We start from the raw sequence: 18,931 nt of genomic DNA, 5'->3' as shown, positions 1-18,931 counted from the left end.
TTGATACATGTTCAACTTCTCATGGTAAGAAAGGTTTTTCAAAAGTGCAGCAAAGTCAAATTAGACTGTTTCTTTTAATGGTGAATTTTAAGGAGAAATTAGAATTATTTTTCTTTTTCTCATGCAAACTATATTCTATAAGCCTGTTCTATCTTCCTCTTCCTACACCTCAGATGACAAAACCAGTGTGTGGAGTGATTGACTAAAAACACAAATCAGAAGACTGTTCTGGTCCCACAAGCCTTGTCTGTGGTACAGTTTGGTAGAAAAAGTTGGCTATTTTTTGTGGGTTGTTTTTTGGTGTTTTTTTCTTTATCAACCTATTTTATTGTTATAAAATGAGGTTATTGAAATGCCACTGCTTAATGCATTGTAGTGCCAGCTGTAGTAAATAAGAGCAGCAACAGGCATCTTGAATCTCCATCCATCTCTCGTACGTGTACGTGCAATAGCTTTTCCAGCTGAGAACAAAGCACTGAGTGTAGCAGACTCAGCTCTCCTGGTAGGTTTGCTGCTTGGCTGGTTTCAGATATGTTCCTCTGGGCTCTAATGATGTGGAAAACGCAGGATACCGTGACATTCGTTATGCTTTGAAAATGAGGAGGAACTATTTGCAGCAGAAATGCTACTTTCCTCCTCCTAAGTGCTGTTAGCCGTGCAACTTCTTTTAAAGGTAGAAGGCATGTAGTGTAACATGGCCACAACACATCCTGGGGCACAGAGGAAGAAAGAGCCATGGATCACCAAAGCAAAATAATGCATACTGCAGGAGTTTTGAAAGAAATGGGTTTGGTCTTTACATGAGTGAAGATATTCATATTCTAATTATCTTTGTGATGCTGACAGTATCTAGAGGGTGAGCATCAAGAAGAGGAGGCCACGCTCTTTTCAATGGCACCAGGTGACAGCACCAGGAGCAACAAGCACAAACTGGAACCCAGGAAGTTCCACCTACACATGAGGAAAAACTTCTTTCCTTTGAGGGTGTCAGAGCACTGGGCCAGGCTGTCCAGAGAGGTTGTGGAGTCTTCTCTGGAGACCTGGACACGTCAGTCCTGGGCATCCTGCTGTGGGTTGGCACTGCTTTCACAGGGATTTTGGACTAGGTAATTTCCAGAAGTCCCTTCCAACTTCCACCATGCTGGGACTCTGTGAGCTTCACCAATGAAAGGCCTGAGGAGGTTATAGTTTTCCAGAAACACATCATTCAACAGCCTAAAAAGCTCCTGCATGCCTGACTGAGTTGACCTAGGACATAAAAGCAAAACTGGTGGAACTCTTGGGCTATTACTAAAAAGTGCCCTCTTTGATATTGTGAAGCCTCATTTTCCTCACATGAAGGATACTCAGCGATAAGCAGGCTGCTTTTTACTTTGAAGCAGGAAACAGCATCAAGGTTTTCCTATTTCTGGTGTTTTGGTTCATGTGCAGGGCAAGGGGATGTTTCCATAAACTCTTTAGTCAGTTGCAAAAGAAGCCCAGAAATTTCTGCACACAGAAAAGCCTTTCTGTGAGAACTGTAGTAATGATCATTAAATAACTTGGATTTCATTGCACCCACGTTTATTTTTTCTAGGAATAAAAGACTAGAAGGTGTCTTCAAGCCATTGACTTTCTACTAAAATCCTAACTTATCGTCTGCACTATAAAAATCTGTTCACACTTTTTTTTATACCCAGGTAGGGTTACAGCTGCATTCCCACCCTTTCCTGCAATTTTTGCTGATGAGACATAGTGCAGTTAGGTGTTGTGAGAATCACAGGCGTCCCCTTCTATTTGAAAGCTTCTCACTCTGGTTTATGAGCATCTTTTCCTCAATTAAGTTGACGATGATTGTTTAAAACAGTTGATTTTGGCCCAATTCCAAAATACATGTCTTAACACAGCACAGTTTCCCAGTGGTCTCATTAATTACAAGAGCTCGTAACAGCATCTAAAAGATTTGCAGTCATAGTGTCACTTTTGTGTGTGTGAGTGTGTTAAGATTCAGTGCATCTTGTGCTTTGTAGCCTTCTACAGTAACCCATTTGAAGGCATTTAACCTGCTCACCCAGTTTATGAAAGAAACAAACCAATTGCTCCAGCACAGCAACGTTTTCCTGAGATGAAATGGCTTGCTCAAGTGCTTCCTTTGATTAGCACCCAGTCACGTTTTATCTGACCTCGGAGTCTTACAGCTGCTGCATTAACTTCCAAGCTACCATGGCAAACAGGGGTCGTCTTCTGATTGCTGAATATCAGATGTAAATCATCATTCGACTTCAGTTTTCCAAGGTGTATAAAGGAGTCTTGCTGTGGAAGTCAGTGCCAAGAGGGGCATGAGAAGGTCTTATCATAGAATCACCCTGGTTGGAAAAGAGCTCTAAAGGTCATCTAATCCAACCTCCCTGCTCTCAGCAGGGACATCCTCAACTACATGAGGTCACTCAAAGCCTCATCAAGCTTCACCTTGAATATCTCCAGGGATGAGGCCTCAACCACCTCTCTGGGCAACCTGTTCCAGTGCTCAACCGCCCTCGTTGTAAAGAACTTTCTCCTAACATCCAATCTAAATCTATGCTTCTCAAATTTAAAACCATTACCCCCTGTCCTATCACTCCAGGTCTTGTTTGCCTTTTGAAATTCTGAATCTCAAACAGACAGGAACTATCTAGTTAGTAAGGTGAGAAACAGACTTGCTTGTAGTAGTCTCTCTGGCCTAGTTTCCAAAATAGAATGGATTTTGTATCCACTGTGGGTTTTGTTCATGTGTTATAAGTCCATCCTTTTAAGATGCATACTATAACAATATAATTAGATTTTACATCTGTGGTAGGAAATCCAGTTTATATCAGAGTGCTCCTTTACAGTGAGAATTTTATGATTCAGCAAATTCAATGGGTTTTTTTGTGCATGCTCAATTAACTGCCTTTAATCTGGTTTGGTGCTTCAGTGTTGGTATAATAAGCAGATCAAATATGGTTTGAGTGCTTGAATCAAAGTGAGCACCACTGATTTTCAAACCATCGTCCCATTGTGTTCTGTTCTGTGATTCATTCTTTGGCATACCTTTATCCCTTAAAAGAAAATAGCCTTGTGCAGTGATGAAACATGAGAAATGCTTTAAGAGTAAGGCACTGTAGGATTTTGCTTATTGAAATACCATCTGTTAGCTGTCCAGAGCCATCCTCCCACACTGCAGTCATTCGTTCCGTTATCGTTGCTTTCTGGTGATGGGATTGTAGCTTCTCAGTGAAGCCCACAAATCTCTGTCACCTAACTCCTCCTTCTGTTTCTAAGTGCAATTGTAAAGACTGATCTCTTGATATATTTACGGTGATACACAAAGGAGAGAGATCCGGATACTCTGAGGACTGGTAAAGCAAGAGCTGAGAGCTAGGTTGGCCAGCTCTTGGTGTTGTTTAATATTTTCCATTGCCATGACTTTGTCACTGAGTCTTTGTTCATCTTTTATTATAGAATCATAGGCTGTCTCAGGTTGGAAAAGACCTCAGAGATCATCTGCCATGGGCAGGAACATCTCCCAGCTATACTCGGCTACTCAAGGCCTCATCCAGCCTGGCCTTGAACACCCCTAGGGAGGAGGTATCCACAACTTCCCTGGGCAATCTGTTCCAGTATCTCAGCACCCTCATACTGGAGAATTTATTCAGATCCACTCTAAACCTACTCTCGCTCAGCTTAAAAACATTCCCCCTTGTCCTGTCCCTAGACACTGTTATGAAAAGTCCCTTTCCAGCCTTCCTGTAGGATCCCTTCAGCTATTGGAAGGCAGCTATAAGGTCCCCCCAGTGTCTTGTCTAGGCTGACAAGCCTCTCTAAGTAATGTTGCATGTTATATTCCAGAGTCTCAAATGCTGTCATGCTTTAGAAATTATTTTTACTTTAAATTTGTTCTAACTTACATAATTGCTCAAATTTTAATAGTGTAAACTCTGTTTTTACTTGCTTTGATTGTTTAGATTCTTTCATGTGGGAAAGCTTTAAAAATAAGCCTTTGCCAGACACTGTGCGTGCAAGTTTGAACCTTTCCTGTTTTCTCCAGAGCTGTTTCCTCCTTGCTGTCATACACATGTGGGAACAAGTGTACAGTTGAGGAAGTTAAGTAATTTGGGCTCTTTCAAACCTTTGATGACCTAAGCTGTAGTTTATATAAACAGTTGCTCATTTGAAATATCTGTATGCATTTGGCTCTCCCATAGTTAGGAGTGGATGGAGGGGAAATGGAGAACAAGACTGTTCTTGCTGTTAGGAGGAGAGGTGTTTCAAGAAGATGCACAAGACAAAGGTCTTGCCTTGACCCAATTGAAGGAAAAATCCAGTGTGCCTTTTCAGTGTGCAGTTTTCCTGCGGTTCCTATTTTACAAAGGAACTTCTAGAGGGAGAACAAAGGTGAGAAAATACGAGATCCTGACTTGATTTCCCTCTTTTTTTTAACAAGCAGGATATGGACTAATAGAAGTTTTCAATAACTGCAGGACTTTATGCCCTGATGTTACAACCAGTGGGAGTCCTAAGGGTTGGATTGTGTAGCTGCAGGTAGTTTAGCTGGTGGTTCGTCTCCCTTGGTTTAGACATCTAGAAGTCATCTGAACTACTTTGGTTAGTGAACAGTTGTCAGATACTTAGGGGAGCAATTCCGTTCATCCTGTTCTAAATCGGCTAGTTTAGATGCTGGGATGAATTGCCCTTCTGAGTGGATCTGGTTTGGGATTTGTCTTGGTTTTGTACTGGTCATAGAAGAAGGTTGGACACTATCTTAGACAAGATACTCTGTTTCAGACAGGTAACGAATCTCACTTGCTTTGCTCAGCAAGGATTTTCTTAGTGTTAGTGAGCTTATGCCATCACGAACCTGAGACCTAAGAGGAGGTAAAATGGAAAACAGAAAATATCCTCAAAGGAAAGCAGGGAGCCTGAATTCAAGAATTGCAAGTCTGAGATCAATGAGCAAATGAGAAAAAAAAAAAGAAAGAAAAAACAATAACAATGAAAAAAACCCACCCAACAACACAACCCTGTATTTGGCTGAGGCTGTGACTTCTGGTTATCATCTCTGCAAAGATAACTTTCTGAATGCTTCATAGACCATTCCAGCTATGTGTGACATTCCTCTGACATGCCAGAGACAGCTTTCTGATAAGTGCAGGGCAGCCTAGCTGAAGCCTTGCAGCACACAACTCTAACTTTCCTTCAGGCTTACTTTCTACAGCATGGAATGAGTAATCCCTTTGGATTTATATTTGCATATCATTCTCTTTGGGCTTATTTTGTGCCAAGTGTTTATGGTAGTTAATTATGAGTCAATAATAATGTGTCTCCCTTTGTTTAAACTGCACATCCCTCCCCTTCATCAGAGGTGTGGTTGTTAGATGGAGCAAAACATCTCTTTGGTCAGTGAGAAAGGACAGGGGACATCCTGGAGTCCGATGTAGACCAGAAGGGAAGTGAACTGTAATAAAGTGTGATACGTAATCAAATAAAGCTGAAAGAGTATGAGTTTTTCTGCAGTTTAGAGAGTGTTTGCCACTTGCATATTTCTTTAACCTTGGTTCTTGTGATACTTGTAGTGAGGAAAGCTTCCTGTTTCTTCTGTATTGAGCTCTGTGTCACACTGTTGGTACAATCAATAGGCAGTCTAACCTCCAAGCAGATCTAATTCCCCTTTTCACTCAGAAACTCATCCTGAGAAGTTAGAAGCAATAAACATATTTGTGGGAGGAGTGATGAATTCCTTCCCTATTCAGTTTATGTGCAACTGCTGAAATATAAACAGCTCTCTTGTGCATGAGCGCAACAAAGAGGTGGGCTGCCAAGCCAAGCATCTTACACAAACCACTGTTAGAGCTGGAACAGGAGTGGTGGATGCTTATCATTTTTGCAGATAATGGAGGGGAAGTGTCTGAACGTCCCTGCTGTATAAATTGCATTGTATGCTTCTTTGACCCTGAGAGTCTGAAGCTGTTTCTTGAATGTGAAGGGTTTAGACATCTTAACCTCAAGCAATATTGAGTGCTGGTAACTGAGAACAGCTTTCTCGGAGGTGGATCTGTAGCAACTATTGGCAAATACACTGACTGCTCGTTTGCAGTCACTGCAATTTGAATATGAAGTTCTGACTTCTAAGCTGTCTGCTCCTGCATCAAAAGAAAATGATTGCTCCTTTTAGCTGTAAATAAAATCGTGTTTTAGTTGAGGACACTTATGGAAGTGGAGAGCAGAAAGAGCAATTTATTATTAGATCTGTCACTTTAAAATATGTTCCCACTTTGATTCTGCTTTGAAGCATTCTCCTTTGAAGCAGCATTAAAGTATTTAAATATGTACGAGTCCTAGCAGGGGGAGATTACAAGTTGTGACACTTCGTAACCTGGGGGGGGTAGGGGTATTTTTTGCCTTTTTTTTTTTATTTCCCCCAGGGAATTACTTTAAGTGGGAGGGGTTTTTTATTGCTTGGAATGAAAATGGCCATTCATTTCCAACTGCAGAAAGATGCTTTGCCCAACAAATTGGAAAACAAACATTTCCAGTGTATATCTGAAGTAGAAACTAGGTTTTGTAATTAATTACACCCCACTTTGTGATGCAGATCTTGAAACTTCTGTCTAGCATTTTTAGAATATTTCTCAAAAAGGTTTCTGCACACCTTGTTATTTTCAAGTATGCTCCTAATGGTAAGATCTGCATTGTAAGCATGCATTGTAAGCTACAGAAGTGGAACTGGTTTTCATGTTGTTGTTGTGCTTCATACAAACTGTTGTCAGAAAAACCTCTGTAGTCAAGTGAAAATTTGCTAGGTCTCTTAGACACTTGATATTTGCTGGTTTATTCTAGGTTAGGAAAGCAACATCATTAGATCGATGTCTTGTGATGATAAAAGTGTCCTTGTCTAATCTGCCGTATGGGGTAAAATGCACTTGGAAATTGTGAAATGCTTCTGAAATTCATGGGCTGGATTCTGTGCATTCCTCAGATTTCTGCCCTGGCCCCGTGCACATGTGTTTCTGCATCATGGGCCACTCTGCTTTTGATCTTAGCGTGGTTTCTCACTCCTGCAAGGCTTTGAGCAGGGCGAAGAGGAGAGGCTGGGAGCAAGTACACAAATGAGCAGCTCAGAACCAATTACTTTGAATTGTATGGCTGTTTGGTTGAAGATAAGTAAATAAATTCACCAACCTTTGCCTGCAGGATTTATCATTTCAAATGCCTGTGACTGAATTTCCCATAGGCTGCTCTGCTGAGAGCTGTTGATTTAGTGTTGTCTTTCAGTGAGCAGAACATGCTAGCTTCATGTGCTTAACTCTTGAGGGATAAAATGAGACTTTATTTGTTTGGTTGTTTTTTTTCTTTCAGGCACTCCTGTAGAATGGTTTTAAACGCACACTAATCTAATATTTTATCCCAGAAATTAAAAAAGGAAACAATTCTGCTTGTGTTACATAGAAGGTTGTAGATAGGAACCAGAACTCAAACCCAGAAGACCCGCTGCATGAGAAGTCATGTCCTTACATCTCAAGATCTGTATCTGCAAAGTAGCAGTCTTGCTGCTTCCTCCTCTGGCATGTTTTGGCTAGCAGAAGCTGGGGGATAGTACTGAATCTTTAGCAAAATGATGTTTGTATCACATTCCTGGCTTCTGTGTGACTTGTTCACCCCCAAAATATAGAGGTACATCAGTAGAGTTTTTGAAGCAAATTTTGGAGAATTTTGTTTTTTTCATATGCCTCAGATTTATCTTGAACAAGATCACTGAAGTAGGATTTTGCTTGGTCCAGTTTTACAGAGGCCCAAAAAAGGCAGAGCTAATTCCACAAGCCAGATAATTGGAAATGGCAGTTGAGGAAAAACATTAGCAAGGCAGAATGCTATTTAATATTTTTAAAAGGCTTTTGAAAGTTACAAAATAATCACATGTCAACTTAGGAGTGCATTTTAAAAAGAACAGAGGAAAAGATGCCATAAATAATAAGCATCTTGGAAAAATAATATACTTTATATGTAGAGGGAATCAATGTTCATCTGTTTTCTTCTCCATGCATTCTATAAAATTTATTCCAAGGTTTTTTTATATTGAATCATTTAGAAAAGACCACAGCAAATATGAACAAAAAAGAAGAAAACCAATCTATTGTAATAAACCAGGTATTATATTTCAGCAATGTGAATGCTTGACTGTAAACAAGCAGTTTCACAAAATTCCAGGGTGGGGGGGGTGGGAAGGGACCTCTGGAGATCATCCAGTACAACCTCCTCTGCTAAAGCAGGGTCACCCACAGCAGGTTGCCTGGCATCACAATGTCCAGGTGGGTTTGGAATCTCTCCAGAAGAGACCTCTCAGTGTGGAGGCCTCTCTAAAGCCTCTCTGGGCAGTTTGCTCCTGGGCTCTAGCACTCTTATAGCAAAGAATTTTGTATCTTCTGTTCAGGTGGAGCCTCCTGGGTTGCTATTTGTGCCCATTGCCCCTTGTCCTATCACTGGGCACCACTGTCTTCTTGTACCCCACCTTCAGCTCTTGTTCAGCATTGAGATTTAGCTCTTGCTGAGCATTGGGAAGATTGCCTCTCAGGCTGCTCTTCTGCAGGCTTAACAGCCCCAGGTCTCTCACCCTTTCCTCCTCACAGAGATGCTCCAGTCCCCTCAGCATCTTCATAACCTCTGCTGGACTCTTTCCAGTAATTTCCTGTCTCTCTTATACTGGGGACCTCAAAAGTAGACCCAGTATTCCAGATGTGCCTGCTGGCCACACTTTTCTTAATGCCCACCTATTTACAAATACATCATTAGAAGAGGCTACTGAAGTTTTAGCACATATATTGATGTGTAGGGACCATAAACTCCAACTGCATCCTTTGGTAATCCACACCATATCAAATTTCCCAAGAATGCAATGTCAGTATGTGCCACATGAAACTGCTGTGTTCCCAAGAAGGGATGTGCTCTGTCTGCTAGCAAAGAACAAAATCAACAGCGAAGTGCTTTTGTAAGCTCTAAGTTCCGCTAAGAAGCAGTTACTTTTTATGCTTGTGAGATTGCTTTCTCAATGGGTAAAACCAACTCAAAAGAAAACTTTGGCCATTGTGACTGAGGGGAGACCTCATTGTGCTCTACAGCTCCCTGAAAGGAGGTTACAGTGAAGTGGGAGTCAGTCTCTTCTCCCTGCTATCAGATGATAGAGGAAATGGCCTGAAATTGTGCCAGGGGAGATTTAGGTTTGATATTAGGAAAAGGCTGCCCAGGGAGGTGGTGGAGTCAGCATCCCTTGAGGTGTTCAAGAAAATTGTGGACATGGCATTTCAGGATTTGGTTTAATGGCCGTGATGGTCTTAGGCTGGTGGTTGGACTTGTTGATCTTGGAGGTCTTTTCCAGCCAAAGCTATTCTATGTTGTTGGTTGTTTTACAGAAGTGAAGATGCAGTCAATCAGATGGCTGTTACTCCTTTCCCGTTACCTTCTGGCTCCCACTCTTCTATTGAGGTAAGGTGTTTGTTTCTTTCTTTGTTTTTAATTAGGGATTGCTAAATTAGATAGATTAATCATAATTAGCAGTTCATTATAAATTCAAGCTCCCCATCTAATTAATCCCTGAATCATAAAATGCACTGGGTAGGAACTTGACCTAATAGGCATCTTTTCCTCTCTCTTTTTTATTGATCTCATCAAATAAAGGGCTGTCAAGGCATTAATGACAGGTTATTCCTGTACAGGAGGAAGGAAAATCTCCAAACGAAAACCTTGTCATCTCCTGTCCCACTCCTTTTTCAACTGGTTAAAAGTAGTTGTGGTGAGGATCTTTTACCTGGGACATTGATATCCTCCTACAGAAGAGGATTTATTTGCATTACAAGAGCCTCTTGAGACAATCCCAACCTGAGAGCCCTGGTCTATCACTTCATCCTGTGCTCCAGCACCAAACTCTCTCATTCCTTCTCACTTTGTCCCTGGAGGAGCAGACAAGGGCTGCTTAAACAGTGAGCTCTAGTACACAAGTGTTGTAGCAGAGAATCTTCCAGTGCAAAAAAATTGTGTGATAATGTCGCCAATGTTTGTCCAATGCTTGCATTTCAGCCCCAGTGCAGACCGATGGCTCATGTGCACCGCAGACCTGTGCAGTGTCACCACATTGTTATCATTTTGACATCTCAGTATGGTGTAACTAAATTTCCTAGATGAAGTATGTGGTTGGCCTTTGCTATTGCTTTTCAATTCTATTTCTATTTGAGCTGACAAAACATGTTTTAGAATTCAATTGAGGTTTGGTCTTGCCTTGGATTGATAAATCCATGTGCACTGAACTCATGGTATTTCAATAAGCATTATGATGATCCCACAGCACCAGTCCGTGCCAGGTAACACTCCTGGATTAATCTACTCTTTGCACGTTTGCTGTTGCTTTCCAGATTGTATTACCACTGATGGCTACTTCCATACAGGTGTAGGGCTGTACAGTTCAAGAGCTGCTTAGTTTTTGTTTGGGTCTGTGTCATTTTTGGACAGTGTTTTGGCTTTTCATTCTCTTCTCTATAAAAGCAGCCTGTCCCAGGTGCAGCTGGTAAATTGCAAATAACTCTACAATTTACAGAGCCCAAGTTAATTTTATTTTTGTTGACTCTTTAATACCTGCATTTGTTCTGAGCTTTGTTTAATATTTGTGTCTTTAGGATGAACCACAAAGCTTTATTTAGGCACATGCTGTGCTGTGGTCGAAGAATAGATTCACAGAGTGGTTTGGGTTGGAAGTGACCTTTAAAGGTCACGTAGTTCAACCCAACATCCTCAACTAGATCAGGTTGCTCAGAGCCCCAAACAACCTAACCAGAAATGGTGCCAGGGATGGGACATCTACCACCTCGGTGGGAAACCTGGCATAGGGTCTCACCACCCTCAGTGTCAAAAGTGTTCCTTCACTTTAATCTGAATCTCCCTCTTCTATTTCAAACCATCACCCCTTGTCCTGCCACAACAGGACCTGTTCAAAAGCCTGTCTCCAGCTCTCTGATAAGCCCCATTAAGCACTGAAAGGCCACCAGAAGATCTCCCTGGAGCCTTTTCTTCTCCAGGCTGAACAAGCCTAACTGTCAGCCTGGCTTCACAAGCAGAGGGCCTCCAGCCCTCCCATCATTGCTGTGGCCTCCTCTGGCCCTGTTCCAACAGGTCCATGTCTCCTGGTGAGGACTCCAGAGCTGGTCCCAGCACTGCAACTGGGCTCTTGGCAGAGCAGAGGGGCTGAATCCCCTCCCTCCACCTGCTGCCCATGCTGCTGGGGATACAGCCCAGGATATGTTTGGCTTCTGGGCTATGAGTGCACAGTGCCGGCTTGCATCCAGCTTTTCACACACCAGCACCCCAGCTGGGTGTAAAGTACTAGCTGCTCTCCATTCCTTCATCCTCCAAGGGTTGCCCTAACCCAGGTGCAGCACCTTGCACTTGACCTTGTTTAAGAGTGGGAGCAGCCCACCACTCGAGCCTGTGCAGGCCCCTCTGGTGTCATCTGCAAACTCTCTGAGAGTGCACTTGATCCCACTGTGATGGTAATTAGAGTATCTCAGCATGGGGAACCCGAAGTGCTCAGCCTCATGTTCAGTGCTTGCCTTTAAGAGGTAGATGCTTGAGGGTTGAGTTTCATGCATTAATGGCAAGCTTTTAATATTTACATTGTGTCTGTTCTGTAAGTGATTGCAGGATTTTACTTCTAGTTAGTATCTTTGCATAATATAAAGGAAATGTAACCAAAAGATATTGTTTCTGTGGAGAAATCTCCAGCGCTTTCCTGCCTTTAAATAAAGCAAACCAAAACTGACTGTGCATTAAGTCTTGAAATTATATCTTCAAATATCTTTGAAATACCAAATAAATATTTAACATTGGGTGTTACAATGCACATGGAACTTGTCAGATCACATTAAACAGCCTGGCTGGTGTAACAGAATACCAGGCTGCCATAGTTAGCTGGTACTGTTCTCTTAATTTTCTTCATCTTATCTCTTCATCTTCATTAAGATATTTTAGTATGGAAAACAATAAACAGGGTCTTGCTTCATTGCATGGAACAACAGGATAGGGTAAGACTATATTGTGATGTAGTACTGTGGGCTAGCCACCAGAAGCAAAGCATATTAAATATCAATTACTGGAAAATATGGTTTTTAAAGTTTCATTCATCAGAGAGCCAGAGAACAAGATGGTTTGGAACAACAGTGAACAGAGTGAGCCTTTGTGCAAATGCAGAGATACTTTACCTGCTCATCACAGAATTGTCACGGTTGGAAGGAACCTCAAGGGTCATCTAGTTCCAACCTCCCTGCCATGGGTGGGGACACCTCACACTAGGTCAGGTTGCTCAGAGCCCCATCCAGCCTTGCCTTAAAAACCTCCAGGGATGGGGCTTCTACCACCTCCCTGGGCAACCTGTTCCAGTGTCTCACCCTCATGGTAAAGAACTTCTTCCTAACATCCAATCTGAATCTACCCATTTCTATTTTTGTTCTGTTCCCTCTAGTCCTAGCACTGACCAACATCCTAAAAAGTCCCTCCCCAGCTTTCTTGTAGGCCCCCTTCAGGTGCTGGAAGGCCACAATAAGGTCTCCTTGGAGCCTTCTCTTCTGCAGACTGAATAGCCCAAACTCTCTCAGTCTGTTTCCATGTGTGCTTAAAAATGTCTGATGAGAATTTGGAAACAATTTCACTTCTAGGACTGAGTGCACATAGTCCATTTTGCTTTTACGAGAGCTCCAAATTTGGATCAAAGGCTTAGGTGTATTAAACCTATTTTAAAACAAAGTAAATCAAAATAATAGATAAAAAATTCTTTTCAGTTTCAGGACCTGGTTGATTTAAAGAAGGGGAGGAGAATTAACACATTAAATTGTACCTGTAACTGGATTAATGATACTCTAACCTTGTAAATGTTTTCCCAGAAAAGGTACCATCTATCTTTAATTGTCAGTATGGGAAGGAAATAATTTTTCTTGCAAGCTTATATTTCTTAAATATGTAACAATTACTACCTAGAGAAAATAGGAAAAAATCCTGATCAGACAAGCCTTTCTACTTAGTATGGTGTTATTTTATCTTTCAAGGGCCATTTTTATTGGGAATCCTCTACAGAAAATCTTCCTGCAGAAGAAAGTTCTGGAGCCCATCTAGGAGAAAATACTTCTGTTGAGACATGCCTTACATTTGCTGCTTCCCCAGTAGTTGTCATTGAATGTCATTTGCAGTATTCTATTCTCTTCTCACAGTAATACGAATCTGGAGGATAGATTTACACTTCAGGTTGAGGAATGTGTTCCACTGTTGGCTTAAGGTTGCTGAGCTCAGTGGCCATGTCCTCAGCTTTACCAGTTCCTGCAGGGTGGAGCACTGGTTTCTGCTGCCAGCAGCCTGTTCAGACTGTGTGAAGGAAATTTGGCTTCCTTTAATGTACTGAGCATGTGTGAGACTCTCCCTCCCAACAAGAGTAAGGAGGAGGCCTCTTAATAGAAGCTTAGCAGTTTTCATAGTTGGTAGGGATTAGTCTGGCCTTGAAAGGTGACCCAGATCTTCACCTAAGTGCTAATGTTGGACTAACTCAGAGTACTTTGGGCCAGCCAAGTGGAGAACAAAGTATGTCTTTCAAAACTTGTGTCACTTATTTGTCTCCTGATACTAGGTTGTTTTAATTTTGCATCTTTTTACTTTTTTGGGCTGCTACTTGTTTAGAAAAACAAAAGAAAAGGTAAAATTGTGTGGTGGTTTATTTATTTTTTTCTTTAGCTATTATGGGGGATCACAGCTCTGTTTAAAAACCTGTTACCAATCCTTTCTACCAGGATCATGGTGGCACAGAACCTACCAGCAGCGAAGAAGACCCAAGTTTGGAAGTTCTTATGAAAAGCTTGACTGATGAGCTATCCAACAAAGCTGTAAGAGACTTAAATTGGTACTTGATGGTGATTAAATCTCAGAAAGTGGAGGTTTATTAACTTCATTTTGCATTTTGTCAAATAATATCTAGTGCATGTAAGAGTAGATTCAAGTTCTTACCTTTACATCCATAGAGTGTTATCATGAACTAAGCAGTCAGTGTAACATGTTCAAAGATTGAGATAAGAGCTTTATGTAGCATTTTGGCCCCATCTTGAGTTCTTTCCCAGTGAGGGGATTGAGTTTCCATGCTTGCCATACATGTGTGACAAGCTTCAGAAGAAAACATGGCCTGTAAATCATATTTATATTCATAGCTTCATAAAGTCTAAGGCCAAAATGTCTATTATCATAATCTAGTCTTGCCTCCTGAATAACATGGCTATAGAGTTACTCTCAGTAATTTCTACATCAAGCCCATAACTCCTGATTTAATGTGGTCCTGTCAGAGTGCACTGTAACAAATACTGAATTTCTCATTGATGCAGATGGAGGTTTTTTGTTGCTTAATATGTCAAGATTATGCATTATCAGAAACCTGAAAGTCCTGCAGGGCTCAGCTCTAATCTTCATTTTTTGGATCCTGTGTTAAAAGTTTAAAATGGGAAACTACTAAACATTCTGAGAAGTGACTAACCTAGAGGTACATCAAATTTGCTGAGGCAGTCTTTTAGTCCAGCAATCTTTTTCAAGGAGCATGTTGGCTGAGGATTGCTATGTGTGCACAGTCTTTGTGCTGTCCTCAGCTAGGGAAACCTGATTTGTTTGTTCCCTAGGCATCTTCTTCCTGCTCCATCAAGTCTTTGCAAAGAGTGTCCTGAGCTTACAAATATTAATTGAATATACATGATGTTAATTAATGACTCCATGAACTCCAGGAGTTAGGAAGTGTTATGTGCTATTCAATCACTTTGAGTAGTCACCCATGTAGGATAGATTGGTTTGTGTTCCTAATGGATTACAAAAAAGTTGGATTATTTGTATGTTAGCCTTGTGCAGAACCCTTCTTTGGAATATAATGAATCAGGGTTTTATTTACAGATGTAAGTTACCTGGTTTTATTGTTGTTCTTGCTCAGTTTGACAAGAAACATTTGAGGGATTAGTGGATAATACACAAAGTTGCTCAAAGACTGAAGAGGATAAAACTATATAAAATGTACTACACAAAAAGGAACAGTTGGTGTAGTGTAGTCTTCTGAAGAAAAGGGGGTTAAGGGGAGACCTCCTTGCTCTCTATAAATACCTGGGAGGAGGTTGGAGCAAGGTGGGTGATGGTCTTTTTTCCTGGTAACAAGTCATGGCACAAGAGCAAATGGCCTCAAGTTGTATCAGGGGAGGTTTAAGTTGGACATTAAAAGAAAATCCTTCACTGAAAGGGTTCTCAAACGCTGGAACAGGCTCCCTGAGCAAGTGGTTGAATCCCCATCCCTAGAGGTGTTTAAAAGAGGCATCGATGTGTTTACCACTAACTTTGCTAGAGTTAGAGAATGGCTGGACTTGAGGATCTTAAAGGTCTTTTCCAACCAGTATGATTCTCTGGTTCTGGACTGTGCTGCACAGCTTTTTGCAAGCATAATTTCAATGGGGAAACAAAACAAAAAAAACTGCAACAACCCAAGACAGGTTTGGAAGGAAGATGCCACTGGAACAAGACAACCCACAGTATATTGACATCTTTTGAAATTTGAAGCAATAAGGAAGAGAACTCCTGAGCCAAAGAGTAGAAGCTACAGTATTTCAGACTGAAAGAGGAAAGCATAAAACATTGGTGCTGAGAGTTGTCCAGAACAGGGCAGTGGCAGAAAGGTAAGAGAAGACAAAACTGTGGGTTTGTTGAGAGCCTCTAGGCTAGGAGAACATCAGTAAAGTACTTAATTTATCTTTCCCACTGTCCATACCAAGTTAATATCATCTTTGCACTTAAATTGTTCATGCAACAGCAACTGGTTCCTACTATTTACATTTCTCTCAGGAATCCAAAATACTTTAGCCAGTGGGCCAGCATTTTTATCCCCACTATCCCTGGGTCATTGGTGAAAACAAGCCAACGAGTATCTCATTCTCTGGTCATTGCCTTCATCCAATGGATATTTACGTAGAGGTGACTCCCTGATTTTTCCAACAGATACAGAAAAACTGGGAGGTGGATTTAGAGAATGTTTATAGATCTAGCTGCTCATTCCATAATGCCTTCAGTTGGACCAACCCATAGTTTAGAGGATGAAAAATAGTGCTGAAATAGTGGTGAATAATTTAATGATTTCAGAATTTCTTTCAATCAGGATTTGATGGCAAATATTTCTCTCTATATATCTTATTATTCTTATTCTTGCTGATGGTTGTGATCTGTCCCTTCTGACCAGAAGGAAGTGGGTGTGTAGTGATACTGACATGAAGACTTTGACACTGCATGAGGCAGCTCATTATTTGGAGAAAAACAGATTTCTCTTACAGTCTTTTAGTAGCTGTTGAGGCAAAAAAGAAAACAGTGCCTTGTTTTTCATAGTATGATGGTTGCTGCTAGAGCCTAACGCTACTTGACCATTGTTACTGAATTTCTCAGTCATATCGTAGGAGAAATCAGGAATGTAAAAGTCAACAAGTAAGATCAAGTTCACAGAGTAAATAAAAAGTGTGTGCTTATCAGCAAAGATCTTCCACAAGTAGGCACAGCTCAAAGCACAGGCAGGATGTCTCACCAAAGGACAGCTGTAATTAAACAAAAATAAAAAATTCACATCATTCTCTAGTCATTTGTTGCTGATAAATTTGTCAGTCTCTCCCAAGGTACTTTTTGTTGTCACTTCATCACTTTGAAAAGTATAAAGTTATATAATGGACATCATTTTGAACTTGGATGATAAGAAGAGGGAAAGAAAACAACTTCATATTTGAACTGGAGCCAGTAGAAGTGTTAGGCAAAGTCTGGATGCTTATGAGCTGAGGTTTGAGGTGGCCTAGTAGAAGGTTGTAGTTTTGTGAGCACTGCAGCTATCTGCCTTTCCATAAAGTGTCATTAGAAAGGAATTGTTACATGGGGATTTGAGATGTTCTCAAAACTCTTAACTTTGCAAAGGTGAAGATGGCTTGAGCAGCGGCTGTGTGTGATCTGAAGCACCTTGCATCGTTAGTGTTCTGGCAGAGCATGTATGTAATTCAGTGTCCTGTAGATGGGGTAATTAACCTAAGGTTTGGTATGTGAGAATGGATTAATTTTCCCTAAAAGGTCTGAACTTAGAACAGCAGTCTCTTTACTACAAACATAAAACGTGCCCTTGAAATTCTGTCAGAGGAGGGGCTTTGTAAAAAGGCTTTTAGATGCGTTTGAGAGAATTGAATCAGGTTGAACAAGTCAGGTCTCAAGCTCATGACAAATGGCTGAGTGTACAATCAGAGCTTGAGGGGCTAGGAATCTTTTTACTTTGTTGAGGTACCTCTAGTCTGAGTTAAATGGAGAAGATCAGAGAGAATTAAAGGTAATGCTTGGTGCTCACTTAATGTCCAGAATGAAGCTTTAGATTTTAGTCATATACCAGAATGGGAAAGGGAAGTATGGAATAATTTTTCATTGCTCATTAAAACAATTCCTCATAAAATGACAAAGCAGTCTTCTCATTTCTCCCCTGACACCTCTGATAATACAATGAGATCACCACTTTATCTGTTGTTTTTTTTTTTCTTGTTATCCATTTGGATAATAAATGCAGGGGAAAAAGAAAACACAGGGAAAGGAAAGGAAAAGGAAAAACAAAAAGAAAACCAACCCGTGAGGCCTGGCATGATTTAACATCATAAAAGTCCAGGAAACAAGGCCTGTATTTCAAGCTTAGCTACCTAAAATTTGATTTATGCATTATTTTTTATAATGTATGAGTTGTCATCTTCATTAGAAATTCTTTTGAGATGCAGAATCTCTCTGTTGTCTTTTGAAGTTGGTACTCAGCTTTTCTGGGAACCAGACTGTTTATCAGGTTTTTTAATCATGGGATAAGATAACTAAATACTACGATCAAAGTGGCCTAAGTTTGGGTAAGAGCTAACAAGGGGAGGACACTGTAACTGCCTGGAAGCAGTTGTAGGAGGAGGAGAGAAAAGGGTTTTGTTTTTAAATGTCTTGGAAGCATATGGGAAGAAATTAGGATACAAGTGGAGAGCATGATTGAAGTGCCATTGTTTGAGATATTTATAATGAGGCTGGATGATGCATTTTAAGCAGTTACTTTATGTAACTGCTAACAGCATACTTGGTGCTGCTGAGGACTAGCAACAAAAGGAGGGGGAAAGAAAGCAGATGAATCTGAACCTCTTCCTGCTGTAGGCACCAAAGGGCCTGCACAACTACTTGTGTGCTAGAGGCTGTCCCAGTCAGCCCAGAGGACACACTTCCTTCTTTAAAGCTTCATGTTGCTCAGGAACAATGTAGACCATGCATGATCATCTCCTCCCAAAAAATCCCTTCCTTATGTTGTGTGCCTTCAAAACTGTTGGGTGTGCTTTTACTAATTTCTACTACTTCCTGTATTCATACTGGGTTTTTTTCTCTACTTCTAAGTTATGGGCTTCAGCTTTGTGTTGTGCTACAAATGTCCTTACATGAAAAAAAAAATCACTGTGTTTGCACAGAATCATCGGTTTGATGTGTGGAGGATATTTTATTTCAGCTGCTGGGACAGTTTCAGTGCACCTCACTTTTTTTCTTGACTTTTTAGGATGTGAAAAGTAAAGCTGACAAACCAGTGGTGGCAGATCAGCAGGATACAGAGGAGCAGTTCCCGGAAAATGTATGTGTGCTTATGTTAACCAATAAGGAAGGGATCTGGGGGCTTCACCTAGTTGAAAATGGAGTGATTTATGAAAGGACAGGGTTAACTAGAGAGACAAGAAAACAATTTTCTGAATGGACACTTACAAAATGATGGCTTCTCTTAAGTATGTGAAAACAGTCACACAGGCTAGAGTCAAGGATGTTCTTTGCTGATTAAAAGGAAACAAAAGGAGCAACAAATCCACATTGTTTGGTAGGAGAG

General features: G+C 40.9%; 1 protein-coding gene across 1 annotated transcript in view; it reads left to right on the top strand.

The window, feature by feature from the left end:
- PATJ (PATJ crumbs cell polarity complex component) overlaps positions 1-18,931 on the top strand; it is a 168,041-nt gene that overhangs the window by 110,500 nt on the left and 38,610 nt on the right. Inside the window, exons 30-32 of the mRNA XM_054165049.1 lie at positions 9,402-9,474; positions 13,809-13,901; positions 18,614-18,685. Of these exons, the coding sequence (XP_054021024.1) occupies positions 9,402-9,474; positions 13,809-13,901; positions 18,614-18,685 (238 nt within the window). The remainder of the gene's footprint in view (positions 1-9,401; positions 9,475-13,808; positions 13,902-18,613; positions 18,686-18,931) is intronic.

The sequence above is a fragment of the Dryobates pubescens genome, chromosome 11 (assembly GCF_014839835.1).
Source record: "Dryobates pubescens isolate bDryPub1 chromosome 11, bDryPub1.pri, whole genome shotgun sequence".
In the NCBI taxonomy this organism is placed as follows: domain Eukaryota; kingdom Metazoa; phylum Chordata; class Aves; order Piciformes; family Picidae; genus Dryobates; species Dryobates pubescens.
Note: the sequence above shows the minus strand (reverse complement) of the source record. Positions and strands in the feature narration are given on the sequence as shown.